Source organism: Ranitomeya variabilis, chromosome 4, assembly GCF_051348905.1.
Source record: "Ranitomeya variabilis isolate aRanVar5 chromosome 4, aRanVar5.hap1, whole genome shotgun sequence".
In the NCBI taxonomy this organism is placed as follows: domain Eukaryota; kingdom Metazoa; phylum Chordata; class Amphibia; order Anura; family Dendrobatidae; genus Ranitomeya; species Ranitomeya variabilis.
This window is the reverse complement of record NC_135235.1, coordinates 430,990,949-431,015,110: the sequence shown is the minus strand read 5'-3', so window position 1 is coordinate 431,015,110 and position 24,162 is coordinate 430,990,949. Positions and strand designations below refer to the sequence as shown.

The following is a 24,162-nucleotide window of genomic DNA, read 5'->3' as shown; positions in this document are numbered from 1 at the left end:
GTATGGACCCAAAATCGTCACTACATCTGTAGATAAATTCCCAAAGGATTATAATTTTCAAAATGGGGTCACATGAGGTGGGTTTCCACTGTTTAGGAACATCAGGGGTTCTTCAAACACGACATGGCATCCTCTAATTGTTCCAGAATATTATACATTCAAAAAGTAAAATGACGCTCCTTCCCTTCCAAGCCCTGCTGTGCGCCCAAACAGTTGTTTTCCTCAACATGTTTGGTATCTGCGCACACAGGAGAAATTGCACAACAAATTTTATAGAGGAATTTTTCTTGTTACCCTTATGAAAATGTAAAATTTGGAGCTAAAATACATTCACATGGGAAAAATGTGATTTTTTTTTATTTTCAAGGGTTAACGTTATAAACTTCTGTGAAGCACCTGGGGGTTCAAGGTGCTCAATACACATCTAGATAAGTTCCCTAAGGGGTCTAGTTTCCAAAATGGAGGCTTCCATTGTTTAGGCACCTCAGGGTCTCTTCAAACGCGACATGGCATCCGCTAATTATTACAGCATATTTTACATTCAAAAAGTCAAATTGCGCTTTTTACCTTCCAAGAACTGCCATGCGCCCAAACAGTAGATTTCCCCCACATGTTTGGTATCTGTGCCCTCAGGAGAAATTGCACAACAAAATATATCATCAATTTTCTCCTGTAACCCTTGTGAAAGTAAAAAAAATTAGGTCTAAAGAAAAATTTTTGTGAAAGAAAAGTAAATGTTTATTTTTTCTTCCACATTCCAAAAATTCCTGTGAAGCACCTGAAGGGTTGATAAACTTCTTGAATGTGATTTTGAGTACCTTGAGGGGTGCAGTTTTTAGAATGGTGTCATATTCTGTCATATAGGCCCCTCAAAGTCACTTCAAATGTAATGTGGTTCCTAAAAAAATGGTTTTGCAAATGTTGTTGCAAAAATGAGAAATTGCTGGTCAACTTTTAACCCTTATAACTTCCTAACAAAAAAATTGTTTCCCAAATTTTGCTGATGTAAAGTAGACATGTGGGAAATGTTAGTTTGTTAACTATTTTTTGCAATATGACTCTGATTTAAGGGCATAAAAATTAAAACTTTCAAAATTGCAAAATTGTAATAATTTGCGCCAAATTTACATTTTTTAACAAATAAACTCAAGTTATATCAAAGAAATTTTATAACTAACATGAAGTACAATATGTTACAAGAAAATGTTCTTAGAATCACTGGGATCTGTTGAAGCGTTCTAGAGTTATGACCTCATAAAATGACAATGGTCAGAATTGTAAAAATTGGCCTGGTCATTAAGGTGAAAACAGGCTTCGGGGTGAAGGGGTTAAACAATTAGTGTTAGTAGCTATGCAATTTACCAGTAGAGGGAATAGCAACAGGTTTAGAATAAACAAGAAAGTCTTTCACTACTTAACGTTATTGTCCTTTTAACAAAAGTGGTGCGCCCAGTCTTAGGAGTTTTCACTCAAAGCTCTGGCCCTAGTGGGGGTCACCGGGTTTAGCTGCTAGGCCGCAAGTCTCTTCCTGATGTAGTTTCTTAAAGCACATTGAACCCTCCAACACTCCAACCAGCCCTCTCCCAACCTGTACTCCTAATCCCAGCTGACCCCGGTACCGAGGATGATAGCTGGAGGTGACAGCCCTGCTCACTCGCACTATTCCTTCGCTATCGCAGGTGTGCCTATCCTGTTGCAGTCTCCACATGGCTCTTCTTGGCTTGACCATCAGAGGAAATCTCTCAGGCTCAAGGTGGAGAGGACTGAGCCTCAGCTCTTGACAGGCATAGTCGGGCCTCGGAGACTTGACCAGCTCAGGGCGCAGATTCAGGCTCTGACCAGTGTAAGCTGTTCTTGGGAATATCTTCTGGGGAATATAGATCTTGCCAGGTGGTCTTAGTTTTGTCACTGGAGCATGTCTGCCCTGCCTTCTTCCCTCGCACCAAATCTCCTTGTGGTTGGGCGAAGAAGTTTATCCTGTGGGTCACCTGATCCAGTCCAGCACACAAAGTCACTCCCCCTACAAACCTTCTTTGGTTCTGCTTGATTTCAGCTAGCTAGCAGATGGCAGCCTCTCCTCATCAATGGCACCTCCGGCAAGAATTCTCCAGATATGTCATGGTTTCTTGTTACACAACTTTCACCCACAGTGCATGGGTCACAGTACCCCCACAGAAGCTGATTAAAAATTTCACCCACAGAGCATGGAGCAGAGTACCCCCACAGAAGCAGATTACAAATTTCACCAACAGAGCAAGGGGCAGAGTACCCCCATAGAAAGTGATTAAAAAAGTAAGCCAAAGAGCATAGGGCACAGTACCCCCAGAGAATCTTATTAAAAATGTCACATACAGAGCATGTTTTCACAGTTCACCCACAGAGCCAAACTTTTACCTTCAATGGCATACAGGAGAGCAGCCACATAAAAAGCTCGTAGTTTGTTCTTGGATCAAGGTGGCAGTTCACCACAAGGCTTACTACCAGCAGTCACAGCCACTTTGCTTTGAAACGCCTTCCCAATGATGTTGCCTAAGAGTCCCGGGGGCCCAAAGTGTTTACCTTAAAAAAAGTATTGTGCAAAGCAGGCAACCTTGCCTGAATACTCCAGCTAGAAATAATGGAATAGCGCTCCTTTTCTATTTTCTTGTTTGTTGGAATTGGGGCCATGATTAAGAGCTGGACCTGGTGGAACACTAAGCCTTACCTAGAAGGTGGATTCAAGATAACCAGGCAGCGGGAACAATACTGAGCAGGAGCACCCTTATATCGAGGTTCCAAGGACAAAAAAGTTACCCTTAGGGATGAAACACTCTGCAGTGAACTATAGTGTAAGAACTACGTATGTGTTCATCATCACTGGAAATGTGCCATTGGCTGTGAAAAAACATGAAAGAAAACATGTTATTCATTGTATCTGAATGTGTTGATAAGTAAAATGGACTCTGCAAGTACAAGCTGATGTGGCTGTCTCATTCTGAAGACCAAAAGAATCGGTGCCATGGTAGGTGAATCAGAAGTGAGTATGAAAATCTATCTCACTGAAACACTGCACTCCACACACCTAAAGGTCCCCCAATTTGTGTAGTGGGCCAGTGTGCCAATTGTACTACACTTACCCATGACTACCACCCTGGAACCCATTACATTTGGCATATTCGGCAGTATACGGGTTCCTTGCATGGAGAAAGCAGAGTGAAGAAAGCGCTGTGGCATAACTGAAGAAGTACTATAAAATGAACAACCTGAAATGGTTTTAAATTCCAAAATGGTCGATGGTGATGCAGATATGACAGTATCTGAAAATAAACAAACTAAGATGGCAGCCAACAGCATTAATGCAAAGATGGAGAAGACCTGAGGTCTGAGGTGGAGAAGTCCGGCCCAACGTGGGAGTGGACAGCGCCCAAGGAAGAGAAAAGGTGCTCTGCCCATTGGAGGTTCAACACAGAAGAGAGGATGTGCTAATGCCAGGGTTCATACCAGAATGGGAGTTCTGGAAGAGGGTGCATTTTGAAAATGAAGTACGAACCATCGGGTAAGAGAGGAGTCGTGGCTGAAGGAGAAGTCAGCGGGAGCGGCGAGTGACGTGGTGAGTGCGTCAGACGGATGGACCCCAGAAGGGTGGGCTGAAGAGAAAAAGACCACTTGAAATTTAACATGGGACAGACTGCAGTGAGGCAAGTGGAGAGCAGCAGTCCGAGCACGTGAGAGCAAAATTGACAGTTATGGCATCCGACAGTTAAAATTGTACCCAGAGAGCCGAGGGGGCCTGTTGTGAATTCCGTTCTCGGGCTCCCTCCTGTGGTCGTGAATGGTACTTTGGTGAGTTCTGTCCTTGGTCACCCTCTGGTGGCTTTGAGTGGAACTGCTGATCTTTGAGGTTGGCTTTATCAGCTGCCCTTGCTTATTGCTTCTGCTGGCTTTCCTATTTAACTCTGCTTAGGTCGTTAGTTCATGCCAGCTGTCAATGTCTCAGTACTGGTTCAGATCTCTCTTGGATTTCTCTGATGACCTGTCTACTCCAGCAGAAGCTAAGTCCCTGCTAGTTCTTTTGTTGTTCATTGGTTTTTGAATATGTTTCTCAGTACATGCTATGTTTCTAGTCCAGCTTGCTATTATGATATTTCCTTGCTAGCTGGAAGCTCTGGGGGTGCAGAGTTGCACCTCCACACCGTGAGTCGGTGTGGAGGTCTTTTTGCACACTCTGCATGGTTTTTGTAGTTTTTAATACTGACCGCACAGTTCCCTTTCCTATCCTCTGTCTATCTAGAGAAGATTCGGCCTCCTTTGCTAAACTCTGTTTCATTCCTGTGTTTGTCACTTCCCTCTTAACTCACAGTCAATATTTGTGGGGGGCTACCTTTACTTTGGGGAATTTCTCTGAGGCAAGGTAGGCTTCTATTTCTATCTTTAGGGGTAGTTAGCTCTTAGGCTGTGAAGAGGCGTCTAGGGAGAGTTAGGTACGCTCCACGGCTATTTCTAGTGTGTGTGATAGGATTAGGGATTGCGGTCAGTAGAGTTACCACCTCCTCAGAGCTTGTCCCAGGTTTACGTTTTAACCATCAGGTCATTCCGGGTGCTCCTAACCACCAGGTCCATAACAGGGGCCTGGTGCTGTAAAGAGTAGATACAATTTTTTTCCACACTACTCATATAGACACAGCAGAACAGTAAAATTATTTGTTTGACCTACAAACAGCAAAGTACACACAGCAGCTTTTGGTACAGTACTCCTACAGGTGGGGTTGCAGAGTATACACAGCAAATTTTGGCACAGTACTTTCACAGACATAGTTGCAGAGTACACACAGCGGGTTTTGGAACAGTACTATCACAGGGGTTGTTGCAAAGTACACACAGCAGCTTAAAGGCACCATACTCCCACAGGAGAGTCGAAGAGTACACACTGTGGCTTAAAGGCACAGTACTCTCACAGGTGGGGGTGCAGAATACACACAGTAGCTTAAAGGTACAGTCATCCCACAGGCGAAGTTGCAGAGTACACACAGCGGCTTTTGGCACAGTACTCCCACAGGCGAGGTTTCAGAGTACACACAGCGGCTTTTGGCACAGTACTCCCACTGAGTCAAGTGCAGAGTTCACACAGTGGATTTGTGGCAGAGTGCACAGTCAAAATCTGATATGTCCCCCACTCCAGCTTCATCCTATCCCTACAGTAAGCAGAGCAGAATGGTGGCAGCACCCATGATCCGGCATTTATACAGTCCTGGATACGAAGTGTGGCGGGCAATCATACCCATGCCAATACTTGGTATGGCTGTGATGGCTTCGGAAGTGCCCACAGCCTAAAAGCTTGTTGATTGGCTGTGCTGTAGCCTTTCACCAAACTTTATTAGGCATCCAAAACCAAACAGTAATCCGGATATCCTGTGAAACGTCCATGCTCTTGGTTCGGTATCGGACACCTTATAGTTCAGGTTTACTCATTCCTACTTATTTTCCTTCGACAACTTACACTACATCCACCTGATACATTCCCTAGCTCAGGATCTCCAATATCCAAAAATAAGTTAGCACGATGTACTAAAGTTCCAATGAATATTGGACATCTATAGGTAACAGCACTGGAAGATAAAAGGCACAGTATTGAGTACACTGTACATCGATTCATAAGTATACAGAAGATGTTGTGTAAGATATATGGTACAGTACATCAAAAATGTGGATTTCTCTGTAACAAAACATTGGATTACAGATAACAATGTATCATTTTGTTCAACTTTCTAGAACCTGCATGTCAATATAGACGGCTTGTTAGGGTTGATCTTACTGACAAATTCCCTTTAACCCTGTTGTGGAACCATGGGGTCATATAGACTCCAGCGCTGAAAAAATTGAAATATTTCTAAAACTGGTCAATCGCAGACATTGACCTTCTATGTATTTTCAAGTAACAAATTTCTGCTTATGTTGATGATATTTTGAATTTGGTTTTCAATTTTGTTTCAAAGTTATTTTCAATTTTCTGTGTTTGGAACTCTCCTGACCACATAGTACCTTTATTGTCTATTCTTTTTTTTATATTTTCTGTTAATTCACAGGTTTTGTAATATAATTGAAAATAAACAATGGCTAGTCACTTTCAAGTGACACCAGCAGTGTTACAGGACAGCGCAAACAGTGCTATGTTTGTCCTCGATCGAAGGACAAAAAGACGAGATTTGTTTGCAATGACTGCAAGGAGTTAATTTGTGAAGAACATTGCACTATGACGTGCAGTGAATGCAAGGGCTACATTTATTGCCAGATCATTCGTTGTCATTATGTTTTTACTAAAATCCACACAGTTGCAGTTATTGTGCATTTTTTTAATTGAATTTGAATACTTTTAATTATTGGTAAAGCATTTTGGTATAAATATCAGTTTGTGTTTGATGATGACAAATAAATCACTTCAAAGTTCTGTTTGGTGTCATTCCTTTTCCCCATTCCCTAGCCTTGCACTTGAGGGTCCACAAATATTTTACATTTGGTACCCACTGAGGCAGCAATGACTTTTTGGAAATACATGATCATAAATCAAAATGTAATGTGAGAATTTAATCCAAGTCTAAACAAGTTCTAATGTCGTTGAAAATTCAATTATCACATAATTTTGTAACAGTAAATTGCACAAAATAGTTTCACAAGTATGTCCAGTTGTTTAGGGCATGTCACACAATCAATAAGTACTGCAGACAGAGGGATTCAGCAATCAATCCAAGCAGACGTCCTTGACACCCAGAAGAGAAAGCAAGTGTGTCAGGGGTTTGTCGGAGGAGTGCACTGTCAGTCTTCTTCCACAATGGAGCTTGCAATATAATTTTACTCTCTTATATACAGTAGGTTCATTTTGATAGGAAGTCAATGAATGTACTAAATTGTCCTTGAAATGTGGGCATGAGAGTAGCTGTAAAAAAATCCATGAATCACTAGGAAAACCTGTTGTGTAGATTGATGCTTTAAACCCTAGCTTGACAAGCCAATGACTGCATTAATAAATGGCTACATAATTAAATACATAGTGCTTAGTTCTGAAGTTTTCAGCTGGAATGTACTAAGATATACTTTTTGCAGTTGTAATATTATCATCAGGCACAAGATGGAGCAAATTTGTGAATTTCAACTTCCAATCTAATCAGCTCTGAAAGTTGAAGAATTTGTAGACTCCGTGACGTCTCATCCTTCTAAAATGAACTGGGTTGGAACACTTAGAAAACATCAAATATACATGGACAACATTAGTCTTCATAGAAAAGTCACACATACAGTATATATATGCATATATGTAATTTGTCAATAAAAAATCTATGTGCATTATGATTTGAGTGAAAACATACTTTATTGGTTTTTTTAGGGGTTTTTCTCCATATGGGTTATGCTAAAAGAACCCCATCAAAATGCTTACCTGGAGCAAAGAATCGGTTTGGTGAGTTACTGGCTGGGGAAGCGGTAGCCTGGAATCAAATGTATCACCTGCATGGTTCCTACATTCATGGAACATGCATTTATTGCTGTTTCTTCCTTGGCAAACACAGGAATACAACCAAAATGGTTCAGATGGACATGTATAACGCTTATGGACTTTAATCCTCAAGTAAATCTACTGAAATTCCGGACTGCAGATTAGAAAGTGGTTGTATGGGCCACCATAAAAGAACACCAACATTCTTCCAGTGGTATTCATCAAAGAAGAAGAAACAAATTATGTCAAATCCAAAAGATTGTCCTAACTTGGCCTAACCCATGTAGTGTTCCATCTGTTAGCACTCCAAATGAGAACTATGCTCACAAGTACTTCAAGAGGTATGGCTAGCATAACTAAAGTCCCGAAGACTGTTTTTGTGTCATAAATACAACAAAATAAAATAATCCTTTTTTACATTCCAATCAAAAATGTTGCGTAAATCTGACTGTCCATCATAAAGAGAAAAATAAATAACATAGTACTCTCACTATCTGATCACGAGAGCTTCGTATTGGACAAGACACCACAAGTCACATGGTAGAAACTATGCAAACAACGAAACTGGGAAAGAAAGAAAGCACCATAGGGTCTTCACAGATAACAAAAAGGTGGGAAGGAAATGGACCCACTCACCTTGTATGGTTGCTACAGAGCAACATGTAACTGGCATGAAATATATATCAGCTGCTGCAAGGACATCAGTCACTGGAGGGACCCAACAGTGTGAAACGATTGGGAAGGAGATGTCACTTCTGCGCTGCTGCTGATGAATCCATAATGGTTTCCAATGGATATAAATGTATTAAACAGGTTTACAGGGTCAACGCGTTTTGAGGTTGCGCTGGACTTCTTCATCAGGACAGAAACCTGGTCAAGGATTCTGACCTGATGAAGAGGTCTTGCATGACATCAAAAGCGGATTGACCCTGTAAACCTGTTTTATAAATTTTAATCTGTTGTAAACCATTGTGGATTCATTGGCAGCAGGGCAGAAGTGACATCTCCTTGCCGAACGTTTCGCAATGGTAGAAACCATGTATCACCAAAGCATTAGTGAAAAACAACTTGATCGCCAGAAAATAAAATACTTAAAGGGGTTTCTCCCATAAACAAAGTAAATTTTAGTTAATAGATCTTGGAATAATAATAATAAGTTCTGTAAGTGGATTGGTTTAAAAAAAATGTTCCTGTGCTGAGATAATCTTATAAATGTGTCCTTGATCTGTACTGGCTGTGTCTGACCATTCAGGAACATGGTTTGATCATACCACCGCTTCTGGGCACGGGCGGAAGCAAAAAAGTATACAGACATGACAGCAGGGGATCACAGCTGATTCTTTCTTGGAGGTAAAATATTGTTTAAAAACAGGCAGGGAAATGTTTTGCCTCCCAGAAAGAATCTGTTGTGTTCCCATGCTGTCCTGTCTGTATACTCTATTTTGCTTCCTCCCCTGCCCAGGAGCTGTGGTATGATCAGACCATGTTCCTGCACAGTCAGACACGGCCATTACACAGTACACAGCAGAGACACATTTATAAGATTATCTCTGCACAGAACATTTTTTTAACCCATATAATTGTGAAAGTTATTTTTATTCCAAGGTCTATTGATTAAAATGTATTTTGTTCGTGGGACAATCACTTTAACTATACACCCTTGGCTACCAAACATTGCCCCGTTTAACCCTTTCATGCCGCGGCCCTTTTTCGTTTTTGCGTTTTCGTTTTTCGCTCCCCTCCTTCCTAGAGCCATAACTTTTTTATTTTTCTGTCAATATGGCCATGTGAGGGATTATTTTTTGCGGGACAAGTTGTAGTTTTGAACAACATCATTGGTTTTACCATGTCTTGTACTAGAGAACAGGAATAAAATTCCAAGTGTGGTGAAATTGCAAAAAAAGTGCAATCCCACACTTGTTTTTTGTTTGGATTTTTTGCTAGGTTCAATAATGCTAAAACTGACCTGATATTATGATTCGCCAGGTCATTATGAGTTCATAGACACCTAACATGTCTAGGTTATTTTTTATGTAAGTGGTGAAAAAAAGTTCAAAACTTTGCTAAAAAAAAGGCGCCATTTTTTCGATACCCATAGCGTCTCCATTTTTCGTGATCTGGGGTCGGGTGAGGGCTTATTTTTTGCGTGCCGAGCTGACATTTTTAATGATTCCACTTTTGTGCAGATACGTTCTTTTGATCGCCCATTATTGCATTTTAATGCAATGTCGCATTGACCAAAAAAATGTAATTCTGGCATTTCGAATTTTTGAAACGTTTGACAGCGGCATTTAACAGGTTAATAGTGGCAGGTGGATCGCGATTCCACCTGACGCTATTGTGCAAACATGTCAGCTGTACATAACAGCTGACATGTCGCGACTTTGATGTGGGCTCAGCGCTGGAGCCCACATCAAAGGGGGAGACACGACATTTGCCATACTAGTACAGGGCATGTCGTGAAGGGGTTAACTATATATCATGAGATAACTAAATTTTAACTCCTTGTGTACTCTAGACCATTAGGCATTATTCCTTATTTTACTCTATATCATCAGGAAATTAAAAAAACACATCTCTAATATTATGAATATCACTAGACATTAACAATAAGTTTTACCCTGGACCACCACAGAAAAAATATATACATTCCTCATATACATACGGGTTTCCCTAGACTAGTGTTGGCCTTCTCCTTTGCTATTCACAGACAGGGAATAAATTCCCATTTTTTAATTTTTCGGAAAGTTAACTTGGTTCTGCTTCATATTTAAAAAAATATGATAACTTACCCCAAAAATAAATTAATTTAAATAAATAATTCCCTTAAACCCCAACTTGTCAGAGAGATGAAAAACTGGTTTGATACACAACATTCCCAAACTAAGAAGTAGTAAAATATTAAAGGGCAATATCTGATTAAACAGTCATGTGCACCAACAGAATATCGTAGGCTTATCAGAAGACAATTTCTGTTAAACATTTAACATGTTTGGATTGCAGATCATTTATTTGTATTTAATTGGGTCACTATTTTACAGTCAGTCTCTTAGTCCCGTTTATCATTTTAAGCTAATAGTAAGAACAGATGATGCAAACATCAGACCAGATGTCTCATGTCGCTGCCAAAAAGTAGGACGGTTTCTGTACAGTAAAAAGGCAAGTGGCAAACATCATAAAATTGGTCCCTCATTGCAGCTATATCAGCTTTCAGTCTTCTACTAGATTTTGGAGGATGCCTTTGGGAATATTTGACCATTCATCCAGAAGAGCATTTGTGAGGTCATAAACTAATGTTGGATGAGAGGAGATGGCTCGCAATCTTGGCTTGCGTCAAGTTGATTGACGTCAAGTTCTTCCTCAGTAAACTCACCCATCCTTGCCTTTAGGGACTGTGTTTTGCGCATAAAGGTACAGACATGCTGGAAAAGAAAAGGGCCTTACCAAAACTGTCCCAACAAAGTTGGAAGCATACAAAATGTCTTGGTGTGCTCAATTAAAAGGAATTATGCTCACTCTAATTATGACTAGTGTTGAGCATTCCGATACTGCAAGTATCGGGTATTGGCCGATATTTTCTGTATCGGAATTCCGATACCGAGTTCCAATATTTTTGCGATATCGGAAATTAGAATCGGAAGTGTGCGGTGCGCATGGTTCCCAGGGTCTGGAGGAGAGGAGACTCTCCTTCAGGCCCTGGGATCCATATTCATGTAAAAAATAAATAATAAAAATAAAAAATATTGATATACTCACCCCTCCGGCGGACCCTGGCTCTTAGCGGTGCCTCCGTTCCTAAGAATGCAGGGAGTTAAGGACCTTCGATGACGTCGCGGCTTGTGATTGGTCGCGTGAGCGGTCACATGAGTGGTCATGCGACCAATCACAAGCCGCGACGTCATCGAAGGTCCTTCACTCTGCATTCTTAGGAACGGAGGCAGACGCTTGGACCGGTGAGAGCCAGGGGCCGTCCGAGGGGTGAGTATATCAATATTTTTTATTTTTATTCTTTATTTTATACATGAATATGGATCCCAGGGCCTGAAGGAGAGTTTCCTCTCCATCAGACCCTGGGAACCATTCCGATATTTTGTGTCCCATTGATATGCATTGGTATCGGGTATCGGTATCGGCGATATCCGATATTTTTGGGATATCGGCCGATCCAATCCGATACCGATACCTTTGCATATCGGAAGGTATCGCTCAACACTAATTATGACACTTTGGACAAATTCTTGGAAACAACCCCATATTATCCCTCCTCCAACCATCTTTACAGTTTGCACAATCCAGTCAGGTAGATAACGTTCTCCTGGCATTTGTCAAATCTAGACTCCTCCATCCAGTGCCAGATAGTGAAGTGTGATTCATCAGTCCACAGCACACATTTCCACTGCTTCAGGGTCCAGTGGCAGTACACTACTTCATCCAACTCTTGGCATTGTGCTTGGTGATGTAAGGCTTGCATGGATGGGCATGAAATTACATACCTGTGGGACTGAATTTAATGCCTGAATTCAATGATCATTTAATTTAAATGTTCATTTAGTATATTTGAAACCTGGCTACATGGCTCCTGCATTGGCCACTACAGTCTTGTTATGTGGTACTTACATTTGTTCTTCCCCTTCCAGATCTTAACTCAGAGGCCTTAAAAAGTGACTACACTCTGTAACGCTCGTGCCGAGACTGGTTGGCGTGGGCGTCTGCGGGTGTGGCCCCACTGGACCACAGACCAAACTTCCCTGGAAGGGGCGTAACTAAGTAGCTTCCTAGGTGTTTGCTGGAGCCTCTGTTGATGAGGTCAGACTTGTGCAATAGGAAGCTACCCGGTACCACTCCAGGGTGGAGTTGGACTGTGGATGCTGATCCCACCAGGGACAAGACACAGGCAGGCAGGCACAGCTGTGACACTGGCTGACGGATGGGTATGGCAGAGGCCCTGACGGGCAGACTGGCTTGATGGAGATACAGGCAGGCAAACGGGCATGGCTGGCACTCTGGCAGACAGGCGGACAGGGCTGATACTCTGGTAGGAACTGGTATACAGTACAGGCGGGTGTATGGAAACAGATAAGAACCTGTTCAGACTGGTGAATATAAACAAACAGGTAGAGACCTGTACGGCAAGTTGCTGAACAGAGGTAGAGCAAGAGCGGATGCAAAGCAGAACCACAGGAGGCGGATCAAGAGCAGAGAAGGAGAAGGCAGAGCAGAGAAGGAGAAGGTGGAGCTAAGAGCAGAGAAGGAGAAGACGGAGCTAAGAGCAGAGAAGAAGACGAAGCTAAGAGCAGGAGGCGGAGCCATGTGCAGAAACGCAGGAGGCAAAGCCAAGAGCAGGAGGCAGAGCCACGTGCAGAAATGCAGGAGGCGAAGCCAAGAGCTGGAGGCTGAGCCTCATGCAGAAATGCAGGAGGCGGAGCCAAGAGCAAGAGATATAGAACCGCAAGGAGCAGAGCCAGGTAGAACCGCAAGGAGCAGAGCCAGGTAGAACCACAAGGAGAGGAGCCGCAGAGCGAGAGCTGAGTGGAGCCGCAGAGCAAAGCCGCAGAGTTCAGAGCAAGATCAGAGTGCAGAGCAAAGTTACAGAGAGCAGAGCTGAGAGCAAAGCTGAGAGACACAGAACCACAGGTTGTGGCAGAACTGAGCAGAGAGAAGCAGAGCCACAGACAGTGGTGAATAGAGCAGAGAGAAGCAGAGCCACAGACAGTGGCGAACAGAGCAGAAAGATAAGGCGGAGGTACACACAGCAGAGTGGGAAATGACAAATGACAAAGAAGGAACAGGAACGGACATAGACCAGAGTTCAGACAGGAATGGACACGGATACACAAACAGAACACAGATGAAGGCCTCCTCTGAGACAGGAAGCTGACACGACCTGGCAGCTCAGTAGCAAGTGCTAACTGAGGGAAATAGTTTGCTCAGGCATCCTCCAATGGGTGAGGATGCCTTAAGTATCAGAGGCCACTAGGCCATTGGCCAGGGACACCTTAGGGTGGTGCACACAGTCTCAATAAGAATCTGGAGTTGCTGGCGCCGCCCCCCTATGCACACAGCCAAGAAGTGTACACAGAGTAAGCAGCCATGGAGCCGGCAGCAGACAGATCTCACAGCATGGCACAGGGTGAGTGAGTTGATGTAACAGGCAGGTGGGGAATGGAAGGCCATGCAGTGATGCCGGCAGGGTTGTTACACACTGCATAATATATGCATTTACAGGTATATTTAATTCGGCCACATGGCTCCTGCATGGTCCACTGTAGGATAGTTACCTGGCCTTCAAAAAAGTGAAATATCTCCATTCTGTGTGTTTGTAATTACCACAAAGTTAGTCAATCAGTATGTCATTAAGTGGTCCAAATCAGATTGACTAGACTTTTCTACCCATTAACAATAGGCTGAATATTTTAAAGGGTGAAATCTTATAACCAATGCCCCTATCAATAAATAACAATTCAACTGTGTAAATGCCCCCTGGCACAACCCATAAAGGTCAGTTTATTATCAATATAAAATCAGAAAAATAATGGCAGCACCTATCTTCATATTTAATCAGCTTGATATGACCACGCTTTCACTTCAATCAGGCAAAATGCATCTTCTATGTGGTCTTCAAAGGGAGAGGATTAAGTTATTAAATTGAGCCGCTTTAATCATGCAGCCTAGAAATGAGTGGAGGGGATTAAATGTATTTTTACCACACAATCCTTTGCATCCATTAGAATCCATTCACCTCTCCCTGCTCTGACAGAACTGAAGGAATCCATAGCCCAGAAGTGTAGCAAAAGAATGTGTAAGATGTAATGGAGTTTTATTTGGAAATTGACCCGGTGACTCTAAACTTAATAATTCTGGTGGCCAGTTATGTCATTCTCCTGCTGGTTTTTCTGATCTCCTGTGTGTTGTATGACTGCCGGGGAAAGGATCCTAGTAAGGAGTATGCTCCGGAGACAGTGCCAGAGAACAGGTCGCCTATTCGTTTGGTGGTAATGCAGCAAAGTGCTACTTGGGGAAAGGCCTACGAGCACAGACCTGATTTACTTGAGAAGAAAATAACAGTTGTCTAAAGAGATTTTCTGATCACATTTGTGTGAAGGAGGCTAAATGAATCTGAAAAATGCCGGAAGGAACAAGTAAGTGCTTAGGTAATTAGAAACCCATTAGGTGTTTCAATCGTAATTTATTCCTAAGCTCTGGGTGATTCACGTCTTCCATGGTTATGAAAGAGAAGACCGGGTAAACCAGCTATGATTCCTCATAGAGATTATATGGACTTTTGGGTCAATTTAGTTTTTTATGCAGTCAAATTAGATATTTAAAATTTCAGAATGTATTTTAATATACAAAACACAGATTGTTTTTAAGATATTTTTTATTAAAACTCAAATGTAGGTTCACTTTTATACAACTTCTGACATGTGTCTGTAGTCTCAATCATCTCGCTGGGAGAGCCATCTCTAGGTTAACATTGAGATAACTGGGCAAAATGCCAAACTGCTAAATCTAGATGCTGTTGGGATTCCCATATTATAGATCCGAATGGATGACATTTTATGATATGGTTCAATATTAATCTGACATCTCTAAAAGTGAACCTTCATGTGACTAATTATAATTATCAAAAATAAGAGATTGATCCTCCTCACTCATTTTAGCAGAGTTTTTTCAAGTGGGAAAACATTCTGCGGTACATGGGGTTAAGCATGGCTGGCTCATCCAGGAACACACATCCAGTTTAAAGATGAGGTCCTTCAGCACTCCAAAATCATTAATAAAAGATTTCTTTATTCATATGATAACTCATTTAATGCAATAGATTAAAACCTAGTTATCCATTGCTGAATTTTATTTTTTTGTATTCCACTCATCTTTATATGAATAAAAAAGAGTGTTTTTAATGATTTCGGAGTCCTGGAGACCCTCACGGTGGAACTGGTTCTAATTCTAATTGCCACTCCATTAATCCTAATATTATAGAACTGTGATTGCTTTCCACTGGTCAATAATCATAATGTTTATGATCATTTCCTGACCTATATTCTTTAGCAAGTCCACAATTTTCAATGCCTATTTTTGGATTTTATCAGTTGCTTATTTTTAAACATAACTCTTTGGTATTATCCAAATCTACTTGTCTGCCAACATTGTGGCTGCCATTATTGATTCTGGCTGGGTATGCACGCTGGACATAGACTGGGTACCTCAAAGTCTCCCGATAATCCTAGTACTCCCCAACAATACGTGTTGTCACCTATGCAGAATGTTGAGTTCTTCTCTTCACCAGTCTCAAAACAAATGCACACAAGTATTAAAAATTATTGTAACAAATGCATAAGACTGGATCATTCCACAAGAAGTGTAATAATTACTGATGAATTTTCTGCTTCACATGGTATATCAGAGAAGTTGTGTCAGTTGGGCTCCTTATTTTAGGCTCTTTTCACACTAGCGTCGTTTGCAATACGTCGCAATGCGTCGTTTAGGAGAAAAAACGCATCCTGCAAAGTTGTCTGCAGGATGTGTTTTTTCCCCATAGACTTACATTACTGACGCATTGCGACGTATCGCCACACGTCACAACCGTCGTGTGACGGTTGCGTCGTGTTTTGGCGGACCGCCGGCACAAAAAAAATTACATGTAACTTTTTTTGCGCGTTTTGTCCACCATTTTCGACCGAACATGCGGTCGAAACTCCGCCACCTTCTTCCCCGGACCTTACAATGGGGCAGCGGAAGCGTCGTAAGACTGCTTCCGCTGCCCACGTCGGGCATCACTTTCACAACGCGTGTCGGCACGTCGGACCGATGCATAGCGACGGCCCCGTGCCGACGCCAGTGTGAAAGCAGCCTAAGTGTAAAATATTCACATATGAAACTAAGAGATTCATATAAAAATGGCCCACCATAATTGGACACTATACCTGGTCAGCTTGGTGGAACCTTCAGGCTCTACATGCTTTCTTATCTACGATTTCTGCTTATCAAGTTAACCTTCGTCATATGGGCCCTTTCAGATAGCCACAAAAATAACTAAACCTCTGGTGGCTCTGAGCAGCTAAATATCTATAAAACCTTAAGAGTATAACAGAAAGACAAATTCCAGAATTGGTTAAACTGTAGGTATATAATTAGGTGTGATTGGATAATAGGACAGGACTTAATATAACACATGTTTTTTAGAATAGATAATAATACCTCTGCACTGTAGTATAATATTGCTGGCATGTTTTCTGTTAAGGCTGTAATAATAGTTACAAAATTTGGTTCTGTACTTATTATATATAAATGTACAGCACCAGTACACTCTACAGTATTGTAAAATTAATGGGCTCCCAGTATCGGTCTAGGTCACAATGCATTTATAGTCAGTCTATGAAAGTTATATTTTATAGTTGTCTTCTTATGTTTGAAAATTGTTTTTTTCTAAGATAAGAAAAGCCCTTTACGCTCTCCAATAGCGAAAAAAGATAATAGACTTTGAAATTCTATTGTTATGTTGGGACAATATTTAAAGGGAAAGAAGATTAAAAAAGGATTGCACTATAGCACACATAAATTACATATGAAGTCAGTTATTGTGATAATAAATGTATTCAGCTGGGCGACTTTTACAATGAAGCTACTAAAAAACAAAAATGTGAATAGAACCTAACTCTGATTTTGCTGATCTTTCAGTTTTTTTGTTTTAGTTTTTTTACCGGATGGGTCACAACCAGTTTTAATTTTTCATGTCGATGAAAAACGCAAATTAAAAACTAATGCCTTTAGATGCCTTAATGCCTTATTCAAACGATTAATTTAATTAAAATGGAAATATGCCTAAAAAATTAAAATACAAATCGAGCTGTAGATATTGAAAATCAGCAAAAATTTCTATGTTGTTCTCCAAAAACCTACCTCTTTAGGCTTGATTCACATACAGTTAGGTCCATATATATTTGGACAGAGACAACATTTTTCTAATTTTGGTTATAGACATTACCACAATGAATTTTAAACAAAACAATTCAGATGCAGTTGAAGTTCAGACTTTTAGCTTTCATTTGAGGGTATCCACATTAAAATTGGATGAAGGCTTTAGGAGTTTCAGCTCTTTAAGATGTGCCACCCTGTTTTTAAAGGGACCAAAAGTAATTGGACAATTGACTCCAAGGCTATTTCATGGACAGGTGTGGGCAATCCCTTCGTTATGTCATTCTCAATTAAGCAGATAAAAGGCCTAGAGTTGATTTGACGTGTGGTGCTTGCATTTGGAAGGTTTTGCTGTGAAGTAAACATGTGGTCAAAGGAGCTCTCCATGCAGGTGAAACAAGCCTTCCTTAAGCTGCGAAAACAGGAAAAAACCCATCCGAGAAATTGCTACAATATTAGGAGTGGCAAAATCTACAGTTTGGTCCATCGTAAGAAAGAAAGAAAGCACTGGTGAACTCATCAATGCAAAAATACCTGGGCGCCCACGGAAGACAACAGTGGTGGATGATCGCAGAATAATCTCCATGGTGAAGAGAAACCCCTTCACAACAGCCAACCAAGTGACCAACACTCTCCAGGAGGTAGGCGTATCAATATCCAAATCTACAATAAAGAGAAGACTGCATGAAAGTAAATACAGAGGGTTCACTGCATGGTGCAAGCCACTCATAAGCATCAAGAATAAGAAGGCGAGACTGGACTTTGCTAAAAAACATCTAAAAAAGCCAGCACAGTTCTGGAAGAACATTCTTTGGACAGATGAAACCAAGATCAACCTCTACCAGAATGATGGAAAGAGAAAAGTATGGGGAAGGTGTGGTACAGCTCATGATCCAAAGCATACCACATCATCTGTAAAACACGGCGGAGGCAGTGTGATGGCTTGGGCATGCATGGCTGCCAGTGGCACTGGGTCACTAGTGTTTATTGATGATGTGACACAGGACAGAAGCAGCCGAATGAATTCTGAGGTATTCAGAGCCATACTGTGTGCTCAGATCCAGCCAAATGCAGCCAAACTGATTGGTCATCGTTTCATACTACAGATGGGCAATGATCCAAAACCTAAGGCCAAAGCAACCCAGGAGTTTATTAAAGCAAAGAAGTGGAATATTCTCGAATGGCCAAGTCAGTCACCTGATCTCAACTCAATTGAGCATGCATTTCACTTGTTAAAGACGAAACTTCAGACAGAAAGGCCCACAAACAAACAGCAACTGAAAACCACCGCAGTGAAGGCTGTTGTGAATTCTGTTTGTGGGCTCCCCCGGTGGTGTTTTATGGTAGTGCCACTTATTTGCCTTCTTCTATCCTTGATCACCTGTTGACACCCATTAGGGGAGTTTCCTATTTAAGGCTGCTTGGCTGCTGGTCTGATGCCGGCCAACAATGTATCAGTAGCATTCTGTTGCATTCTCCTGCCTCAAGATCCTGTTCAGCTAAGTTGAATTTTGTTTCTAGTTTATTCTATTTTTGTCCAGCTATTTGCAATGTGACTCTCTGTAGCTGGAAGCTCTCGTGGACTGGAATTGCCACTCCAGTGGCATGAGTTGTCACTGGAGTTTTAAAGTAATTTCAGGATGGTGTTTTTGAGTAGTGTTTTGAAGTTGACCGTGAAGTGACTCTTTCCTGTACTTCTGCTATCTAGTAAGCGGACCTCACTGTGCTAAATCTGCTGTTCATCCTACGTATGTCTTTTCCTCTTGACTCACCGTCAATATCTGTGGGGGGCTGCTATCTCCTTTTGGGGTTCATCTCTGGAGGTAAGGCAGGCCTGTATATTCCTCTGATAGGGGTAGTTAGATCTCCGGCTGGCGCGTGGTGTCTAGGGCATCGTAGGAAACACTCCCCGGCTACTTCCAGTGTCGTGTCAGGTTCAGGTCACGGTCACTTTAGTTCCCATCACCCGAGAGCTAGTCCGTTGTTATTTTGATTTCCCTGCCATTGGGAAAATCATAACAGTTTGGCCGGCCCACATGTGTTAAAACTATGCACTAAAGCAGGAAAGGATATGAAAAGGTTTTTTTTCCTTCTGTGTTTGGAAAGTGCACCTTAGTGCTTATTTGTACTCCTTGCTTAAACTGCAGTCTTCAGCCTTTTTTTTTTTCCTCTCCTCTTAATCTCTGAATGGCTTTGGTTACACCTGTTTGAATCATGGATCCACAGAGTTTGGTTGCAGGTCTGAATAACCTGGCTTCAAAGGTCCAGAACTTACAAGATTTTGTTATACGTGCTCCAATGTCTGAACCTAAGATCCCTATGCCTGAATTTTTTACCGGAGACAGATCCCGTTTTTTGAATTTCAGAGAGAATTGTAAATTGTTTTTGTCTCTGAAATCTCACTCTGCTGGTGATCCTGCGCAACAGGTTAAAATTGTTATTTCTCTATTGCGGGGTGACCCACAAAGTTGGGCATTTGCATTGTCGCCAGGGGATCCTGCGTTATTAAATGTAGATGCGTTTTTTCTGGCTTTGGGGTTGCTTTATGAAGAACCTAATTTAGAGATTTTGGCTGAGAAAGCCTTGATAGCTCTTTCTCAAGGGCAAGATGAAGCTGAGATATACTGCCAAAAATTTCGTAAATGGTCGGTGCTTACTAAATGGAATGAGTGCGCTCTAGCAGCTAATTTCAGAGAAGGTCTCTCTGATGCCGTGAAGGATGTCATGGTGGGGTTCCCTGTGCCTACAGGTCTGAATGATGCCATGAAATTGGCTATCCAGATTGATCGGCGTTTACGGGAGCGCAAATCTGTGCACCATATGGCGGTATCTTCTGAGCAAAAATCTGTGCACCATATGGCGGTATCTTTTGAGCAAAAACCTGTGCACCATATGGCGGTATCTTCTGAGCAAAAACCTGTGCACCATATGGCGGTATCTTCTGAGCAAAAACCTGTGCATCATTTGGCGGTGACCTCTGAAAAGGCACCAGAGCATATGCAATGCGATAGTGTATTGTCTAGAGGCGAACGACAGAATTACAGGCGCAAAAATGGGTTGTGCTTCTATTGTGGAGATCCAGCTCATGTTATATCAGCATGCTCTAAACGCATAAAGAAGGTTGATAAAAAGGTTGATAAATCTTTTTCTATGGGTACCTTGCAGTCTAAATTTCTTTTGTCCGTGACATTGATTTGTACTTTATCATCTGTTACTGTGGATGCTTATGTGGATTCTGGCGCCGCTCTGAGTCTCATGGATTGGTCCTTTGCCAAGCGTTGTGGGTTTGATTTAGAGCCTCTGGAGGTTTCTATTCCCTTAAAGGGTATTGATTCTACACCTTTGGCTAGCAATAAACCACAATATTGGACACAAGTGACTATGCATCTGTCCCCAGACCATCAGGAGATTATTCGTTTCCTTGTGTTATATAATCTACATGACGTATTAGTACTTGGATTACCATGGTTACAAATTCATAATCCAGTCTTGGACTGGAGATCAATGTCTGTGCTGAGCTGGGGATGTCAGGGGATTCATGGGGATGCACCTTTGGTTCCCATTTCTTCATCTACTCCCTCTGAGATCCCAGCATTTCTGTCAGATTTTTATGATGTCTTTCAGGAGCCTAAAGCTGATTCTCTCCCTCCTCACAGAGAGTGTGACTGCGCTATTGAGTTGATTCCCGGTAGTAAATTTCCTAAGGGTCGCTTGTTTAATTTGTCTGTACCTGAACATACTGCTATGCGGGAGTATATCAGAGAATCTTTGGAAAAGGGTCATATTCGCCCCTCTTTGTCTCCACTGGGGGCAGGGTTTTTCTTTGTGGGTAAAAAGGATGGTTCATTGAGACCTTGTATCGACTATCGACTTCTGAATAAGATTACAGTTAAATACCAGTATCCGTTACCTTTACTGACTGATCTTTTTGCTCGCATAAAGGGGGCGAAGTGGTTCACTAAGATCGATCTACGTGGTGCGTATAATTTGGTGCGGATTAAGCAGGGGGATGAGTGGAAGACCGCATTTAATACGCCTGAAGGCCATTTTGAGTATTTGGTAATGCCTTTCGGTCTCGCGAATGCCCCTTCCGTTTTTCAGTCCTTTATGCACGATATTTTCCGTGAATATCTGGATAAATTTATGATTGTGTATTTGGATGATATTTTGATTTTTTCGGAGGACTGGGAATCTCATGTTCAACAGGTCAGGAGAGTTTTTCAGGTTTTACGAGCTAATTCTCTATTTGTGAAGGGCTCAAAGTGTATTTTTGGGGTTCAGAGAATTTCCTTTTTGGGATATATTTTTTCCCCTTCATCTATGGAGATGGACCCTGTTAAGGTTCAGGCTATTTGTGATTGGGTACAACCTACTTCTCTAAAGAGTCTTCAGAAATTCTTGGGATTTGCTAATTTCTATCGCCGATTCATAGCGGGTTTTTCTGCCATTGCTAAACCTTTGACTGATTTGACCAAGAAGGGTGCTGATGTTGCTAATTGGTCCTCTGCGGCTCTGGAGGCCTTTCGGGAGCTTAAGCGCCGCTTTTCTTCTGCTCCTGTGTTGCGCCAGCCTGATGTTTCGCTCCCGTTCCAGGTTGAAGTAGATGCTTCCGAGATCGGAGCAGGTGCAGTTTTGTCGCAGAAAGGTCCTGACTGCTCAGTGATGAGACCATGTGCGTTTTTCTCTCGAAAGTTTTCGCCCGCTGAGCGAAATTATGATGTTGGAAATCGGGAGCTTTTGGCCATGAAGTGGGCATTTGAGGAGTGGCGTCATTGGCTTGAGGGTGCTAGACACCAGGTGGTGGTCTTGACTGACCACAAAAATCTAATTTATCTTGAGTCAGCCAGGCGTCTGAATCCTAGACAGGCGCGCTGGTCGTTGTTTTTCTCTCGATTTAATTTTGTGGTTTCATATCTGCCTGGGTCTAAGAATGTGAGGGCGGATGCCCTCTCTAGGAGTTTTGAGCCTGACTCGCCTGGTGATTCCGAACCTACTGGCATCCTGAAGGATGGGGTGATATTGTCAGCTGTCTCCCCAGACCTGCGGCGCTCTTTGCAGGAGTTTCAGGTGGATAGGCCTGATCGCTGTCCGCCTGGTAGATTGTTTGTCCCTGATGACTGGACCAGTAGAGTTATTTCGGAGGTTCACTCTTCCGCGTTGGCAGGTCATCCTGGAATTTTTGGCACCAGGGATCTGGTGTCTAGGTCCTTCTGGTGGCCTTCCTTGTCTCGAGATGTACGTATTTTTGTGCAGTCTTGTGATGTTTGTGCTCGGGCTAAGCCCTGCTGTTCCCGGGCCAGCGGGTTGTTGTTGCCCTTGCCTATTCCTAAGAGGCCTTGGACGCACATCTCTATGGACTTTATTTCTGACCTTCCTGTTTCTCGTAGGATGTCCGTCATCTGGGTGGTGTGTGACCGTTTTTCCAAGATGGTTCACTTGGTACCTTTGCCCAAATTGCCCTCCTCCTCTGAGCTGGTCCCTCTATTTTTTCAGAATGTTGTGCGTTTGCATGGTATTCCTGAGAATATAGTGTCTGACAGGGGTACTCAGTTTGTGTCTAGATTTTGGCGGGCGTTCTGTGCCAGGATGGGCATCGACTTGTCTTTTTCGTCTGCATTCCATCCTCAGACTAATGGCCAGACTGAGCGTACTAATCAGACCTTGGAGACTTACTTGAGGTGTTTTGTGTCCGCTGATCAGGACGATTGGCTTGATTTTTTGCCATTGGCAGAGTTTGCCCTCAACAATCGGGCCAGTTCTGCCACTTTGGTTTCTCCATTTTTTTGTAATTCAGGGTTTCACCCTCGCTTTTCGTCCGGTCAATTGGAGTCTTCGGATTGTCCTGGAGTAGATGCTGTGGTTGATAGAATGCATCAGATTTGGGGACAGGTTGTGGACAATCTGAAGTTGTCCCAGGAGAAGACTCAACAGTTCACTAATCGTCATCGGCGTGTCGGTCCTCGTCTTTGTGTTGGGGACCTGGTTTGGTTGTCTTCTCGATATGTTCCTATGAAGGTCTCGTCTCCTAAGTTTAAGCCTCGGTTTATCGGCCCTTATAGGATTCTGGAGGTTCTCAATCCTGTGTCCTTTCGTTTGGACCTCCCAGCATCTTTTACTATTCATAATGTTTTTCATCGGTCATTGTTGCGGAGGTATGAGGTGCCGGTTGTTCCGTCTGCTGATCCTCCTGCTCCTGTGCTGGTTGAGGGTGAGTTGGAGTATGTGGTGGAAAAGATCTTGGACTCCCGTGTTTCCAGACGGAAACTTCAGTATCTGGTTAAGTGGAAAGGCTATGGTCAGGAGGATAATTCTTGGGTGACAGCATCTGATGTTCATGCTCCTGATTTGGTTCGTGCATTTCATAGTGCTCATCCAGATCGCCCTGGTGGTTCTGGTGAGGGTTCGGTGCCCCCTCCTTAAGGGGGGGGTACTGTTGTGAATTCTGTTTGTGGGCTCCCCCGGTGGTGTTTTATGGTAGTGCCACTTATTTGCCTTCTTCTATCCTTGATCACCTGTTGACACCCATTAGGGGAGTTTCCTATTTAAGGCTGCTTGGCTGCTGGTCTGATGCCGGCCAACAATGTATCAGTAGCATTCTGTTGCATTCTCCTGCCTCAAGATCCTGTTCAGCTAAGTTGAATTTTGTTTCTAGTTTATTCTATTTTTGTCCAGCTATTTGCAATGTGACTCTCTGTAGCTGGAAGCTCTCGTGGACTGGAATTGCCACTCCAGTGGCATGAGTTGTCACTGGAGTTTTAAAGTAATTTCAGGATGGTGTT

At 42.4% G+C, this 24,162-nt stretch overlaps 1 protein-coding gene across 1 annotated transcript in view; it reads left to right on the top strand.

Moving 5' to 3' along the window:
- The first annotated feature begins 14,197 nt into the window (after nucleotides 1-14,197).
- Nucleotides 14,198-24,162, top strand: part of SMIM36 (small integral membrane protein 36) — a 37,210-nt gene continuing 27,245 nt past the window's right edge. Inside the window, exon 1 of the mRNA XM_077257587.1 lies at nucleotides 14,198-14,604. Within this exon, the coding sequence (XP_077113702.1) occupies nucleotides 14,275-14,538 (264 nt within the window). The 5' untranslated portion in view covers nucleotides 14,198-14,274 and the 3' untranslated portion in view covers nucleotides 14,539-14,604. The remainder of the gene's footprint in view (nucleotides 14,605-24,162) is intronic.